Genomic DNA, 5,474 nt, shown 5'->3' with positions numbered 1-5,474 from the left:
AAAGCTCTATTCATCAAAAATATTTGAAATATTTAAAAAAACGAATCTATATTAAATGCATTTATTTATTAGACTCATCTCGTATATAAGCACATCATACACTGTTACAAAAATACATATAACTTTTCTACTTTGAAGAAGTAACATTTAACAAATAGGGTTTAAAAGTTTTCCCAACTAACAAGGAGCAAAAAAAACCAATGAAGTATTTGCTGAAGAGGAAGCTGAAACGACGACAACACCAGCAAAAACTGCAACACAAACAACCAAAGAAGTTACTTGGAAAAAAGAAAACGGCTACAAAGAAACATTATTTAGTGGCACTTTAACATCACCATGATTGCCAGAGCACTGGTTTGGCCTTTTTACTTTTAAATGGTTAAAAGGAAAAAGTATAATTTACGCCTAAACGCCCAAAGGTTCTTTTTAGTATTTTTTCTAATTTTTTTGCTATTGGTCGGTCATACTTTTGGCCACAATTTGTGTGAGGATGAGTTTTGAAATAATCGTACATAAGTATGTGTGAATAGTCGGTCATTCAATAGCAAAGCATAAGTGAGTGCAAGTGTTTTTAAATATCTGTGTGTGAGTTTATATGTTTATGTATATACATATATGTATGTGTAGCTGTGTGGTTGTAATGTCTGTTTGCCACTATGGTCAATGGTTTTGTTGTTGTGGTAGTTCATGTAGTGGTCAGCATTCAATTGTTAAATGTTTATGTTGTGTGCAATTGCACACATTTATATTATGTATTTGTATGGATGTGTGTATGTATATGTGTTATGTATAAAAGTATGATTTTGAATATCTGTGTTTGTATGTTAGTGTGTTTTCTTCAATAGCATTAGTTCAACAGCTGTTGCTTTTACTATGTGAAGTCAGTGCATATGAATATATAGGTGAGACTCCTTTACTAACTCACACTCATTGTTCTTTAAAAGAAATTCATACGCCCTAAACCGGAATTCCTTACACAAGCTTCTGGCAAAGCAATCTGTTTTTATACTCAAATATACATATACCTAAAATAATATACACATGCATTTACATATTTTTGGAATCTATTAGTTTGAGGATAAAGTATTTAATCGTTTTTTCACTGTGTATACATTTAAGTCATCGAAATATAACCATATAAGGACACTAAGCCCTGCACTTTTTTACGGGCCCCCAAATACCTTGCAAACCGTTCGAAATTTAGCTTTACACTCTGAATCTCTTGTCATAAAGAACAAAAATTGAAAACATATAAAATAAAAAAAAATCATCTTCATTTCTTAATTTCAAGTGGAAAGTTTTACATTTTGAAATTGCACTGCTTTTATTAGCGACACCTGTACGTATACGTGTTAATGATTTATATGATATTACAAATATTAAGTATACGTCTGTTGTGATATTGTATTAAGCTAGCTTTTATATGGTGTGTTTGGTGTGCTGAACTTACAGCTTTGCCTGTGAGTTGTTTATTAAGATCTTAGGTACATTTTTGTAGTTGATTGTTTTCTTGAATTTTGAACGGTTTGCTACCTATAGAACTTAACAGGGGAAAAAAGGTAAAAAAATCGTTTTTTTAAGTTTTCTTTTTTTTTTCTTTTTTGCTATTTTGATCATGAAGATAAAGTTTTTTGACACAATTTTTGTTCTAAATTTATCGTTACTCTTTATTAAATTTTAAAAATTGCTGGTATAAATATATTTTTTCCTTTCGCCAATATAAAAGTGCAACATGCCTTTTAACATGTTTTCTATAAACTGTTCTGCATAGTATTTTCACACATACTAACAGATGGTAATAATTGTACGCACACATACATATGCAGATCACATGAACAATGTATGTGTGTAAATGTAATCTTATATGTTAGGCATTGTTATAGTGTGTGTGTATGCAAGTATGCGTTTGAAATGTTTAAGTAACACATGTTTGTGGAAATTCTATAATATTTTCTTTTTTTTTGTATCTTTCTTTTGATTTCAAAATATTTTTAAAATTTTACTATTAAATCTGTGTTTTTTGGTTGAAATTGTTAAACTTTAATGCTTATACTTAAGAAACTTTATTAATAAACATTTAGTACTGAATGCAAGTTGTACTTTAGAAACTCTTTGCTTTCTTAACACTTTAGCCAGTTACTTTGAAGATTAAACAAGAATTTCATTTTTATTCAATTGAAAATGTTTTCGTATAAGAGGCGAATTTTTCCCCCTTTTATATGATTTCAAGTTGTTTTTGATTTTCTGTTTACCTGCTGTGAAATTATGATTATTATTTATTTGAAATATGAAAATCTGTTTTTCTTTGTCGTTACGTGAGTGGAATTTCTTTATGGATTTTTACTCGCACATATACATACACCCATATTTTTACACAAAATGTAGAATATATTAAACATGAAATAAGTAAGTTAATTACTTGTGGAAACTATACTATACTTTAGATGCTCCCTTGGCTGAGATCATAATAAGACAAATATAATAGTCAAACACTACAGTCTATGCTAATGCTTAAATAAATATTTAAGGAAAAAGTGTATATTTCCATACACTGTGAAAATTTGCATTTAAAGTTGGAGAAAAAAAATATGGTTAAGGATAAACATACTCCTAATCAAGAAATTTTTTTGATGGTACCAGAAATTAAATATACTTAATTTAAGAACAAAAAATAAAAAAAATAACTTTATATTTCTTTCAGTGTATACACGTGTTTATTTGTTATTATGTACGAATATTATATTTGTAGAATAAATACAGCAAATTCAAACTCTGTGTTTACATACATATTTGATAGTTTAACTGTTGCTGTAGGGGTTAAAAGTTCATCTGCCTGTAACAAGGAGTCTATGGTCAACAACTATTGCAGAAAATAAAAGATTTTGAGGAAAATATCATAGACATTTATACGCTTAGTTAGTTTATTTGTTGTTTATGTTTTTCTTATTATGTATTTTGACCAAAATATGAAAACAAAAGCTGTAGCCAAATAAAAGCATAGAACTAAACAAAAAACAAATACTACGGTGATTATAAAAAGATATTTATTTTTATGTACAATGTGCTATGTATTTTTATATTTGATTTTCCCAATATTGCAAAGCTTAAGTTTGATCTTTACAGTTTATGGGTTAACGATTTCGATTAATAAAACGATTCGATTTTAATAAAACTTCAGATGTAAGTTTCCTATTATCTGGATTTTTATATTCTGAAAAGGTTTTATATAAAATGCATAAAAGTAAGGAATTAAGACTGATTTTCAAAAATATTACCAAAAAATAGTTTTCTGCGAAATCCTTAAAATTTAAAACCCAGCTTCCGCTAATCTGTGGTAGATATCGATTTAATTTCTTTACCATTTTATTCTCTTCTTTATTGTCCATAAGTCACATAAAGATTTTCTCAAAATTTTAAAATTTGCTTAACAAAATTGTTAAAAGCTTGAAATTGGAGTTTTGAAACTGGCATCTGAAGGGGTTTTAAATGAAGTTTATTTTTTAGAAATTACTTGTAGTAAACTACATATGCATTTAAAAAAAATTCATAATTATTTTATTTTTATTAAAAAATATACGAATTAATGAAAATGTTAAGATTAACAAAACAATAAAGTCTTTTGTTTGAAATATTTCTTGACACTCTGTGTTAAGTTTTTCCTATGATTTGCGAATTTAATTAATAATTTCTATAGTTAAAGTTAAATAAATACTTTTGTGTATACATACAATGTACACATATTTTCGGGCAAGAAAACGTGTCTGGCATATAGTATTTCCTAGTATACTTATAAACGAAAGTGATTAAGTTAAACATAACTTCGTCTGAGATACATCTAATGATTTTAGATAAATACTTAAATATGAGCAACTAAATAAATTGTTCACTTGAACTAGACATTTGTTCGGCAATTTCACGCAGTGTTTCATAATTAACCGTAGACTGACGATTATTACTTATAAAGGAATTGAAATTTGACGGCAAAGAAGTGTTTCCATCATTGTTCACAATACGCCAATTCTCTCCAACAGACGGACCAGGTTCTGGTATTTCTGAGCTCATTGATTTTTGTTGCGCTATTATGTATTCAGATTGATAAAATTGTTTACGTTTCTTATAGAATTCAGTTCGTCTACGTTCTTGATCTTCGAAATCTAAACTAGCTAATGGTGTTTGCAGTTCATCCATATTAAAGGTGCGTTCGTCGTCATCATCAGTATTATCATTGAGCATCATACGATTAGCACGATCTAGTGATTCTTGTAAACGTTTACGTAAATCTTCGGCTGCTATGGGATCACCGTGCCTAGGAAATGGTGTTTTAGCTTCAGGAATAGCAATAAATCCATAATCCTTTTGAACTGGATGATGAGTTTGTTGGATGTTTTCTTCATTAAATCTTAATTTTTTCTCTAATTTAGAATTTTGTGCTAAATTCTGGACCGAAATACTTGAACGTTGAGATTTTCGTAACATTATTTTTTAGATTTTTTACAAATTATTAAAAACACAACTGAATAAATAATGAAAGAGTAATATTTAAATAAAATGTCAAAATATTATTAAAAAAAAAATAAAATAAGTTGGAGTGCTATATTCGGCTATGCGGAATCTTAAATATCCTTCACCCATAAAAAAAAACTACGCACAATGATTAACATATATACAAAACATATTCGTGTAGAATGGTATCCCCATATCATCATTAATTCATGAGTTTTTTACGATTAAGAAATGAAGTGGACTTAATATGAATGCTATGAACGATTATCGGCCATTTCGGGAAAATTACGTCCACTTAAATTTTGTTCAGATATGATTATTTATTAATGAATGATGTTCGTTTACCTGATTTTAGGATGGGTATCTTATATGGAAACTATGGTCATTTGTGGACTGATCCAGATTTTAGTTGATAATACAATTTATATTGATATTAGATTTATGTGGGCAATACCGATATTCTAGAGAGAGTTATTAACGACAAAAAACAGTTCCGGAAGTATGTAAATTTGTAAGAGGTAAGGTTTACATCATATGGGTACCAGACCACTCGGGAGTAGTCGGCAACGAAAGGGTGAATGTAATTGCTTTAAAGGGAAGTGAACTCAAGGTAGTTAACCTAACGAACGCAAAACCATTCGACGCAACATAAGCTGAATTAAAAATATGTTTGAGAGAATCCCATAAGGCCCCTTGGAATAATGAAACGATGGGTAGAACCACTAAGATCCTAGGAGTAACCCTGATGAGAGCAAGGCGAGAAATCTCCTAAAAATGAGCAAGTCTGAGGTTAGTGGACACACGGATGTGCTCGAACATCTATACAAAATTGGACGTGCGAATTAAGACGAATGTAGAGCATGTGAAGAAGACAGTGAAATTCTGGAGGGATTCTTCGAAGATAGATCTAATTATCTTGAAAGTGATGTTATTCCGAAAATAACATTCCTGCACACAGAGAAAAAATATGG

General features: G+C 29.3%; 1 protein-coding gene across 1 annotated transcript; it reads right to left on the bottom strand.

Annotated features, from left to right (window-relative positions):
- Positions 1 to 3,870: 3,870 nt before the first annotated feature.
- Positions 3,871 to 4,476, bottom strand: LOC119608611. The gene has a single exon (XM_037963088.1). It carries the CDS (start codon positions 4,474 to 4,476, stop codon positions 3,871 to 3,873), a length of 606 nt encoding a protein of 201 aa, XP_037819016.1.
- Positions 4,477 to 5,474: the final 998 nt, after the last annotated feature.

Source organism: Lucilia sericata, unplaced genomic scaffold, assembly GCF_015586225.1.
Source record: "Lucilia sericata isolate MDLA Ls3-8-SP2 unplaced genomic scaffold, ASM1558622v1 Contig000856F_arrow, whole genome shotgun sequence".
Classification (NCBI taxonomy): domain Eukaryota; kingdom Metazoa; phylum Arthropoda; class Insecta; order Diptera; family Calliphoridae; genus Lucilia; species Lucilia sericata.
The sequence above is the reverse complement of the archived record's forward strand: the minus strand, read 5'-3'. Positions and strand labels throughout refer to the sequence as shown.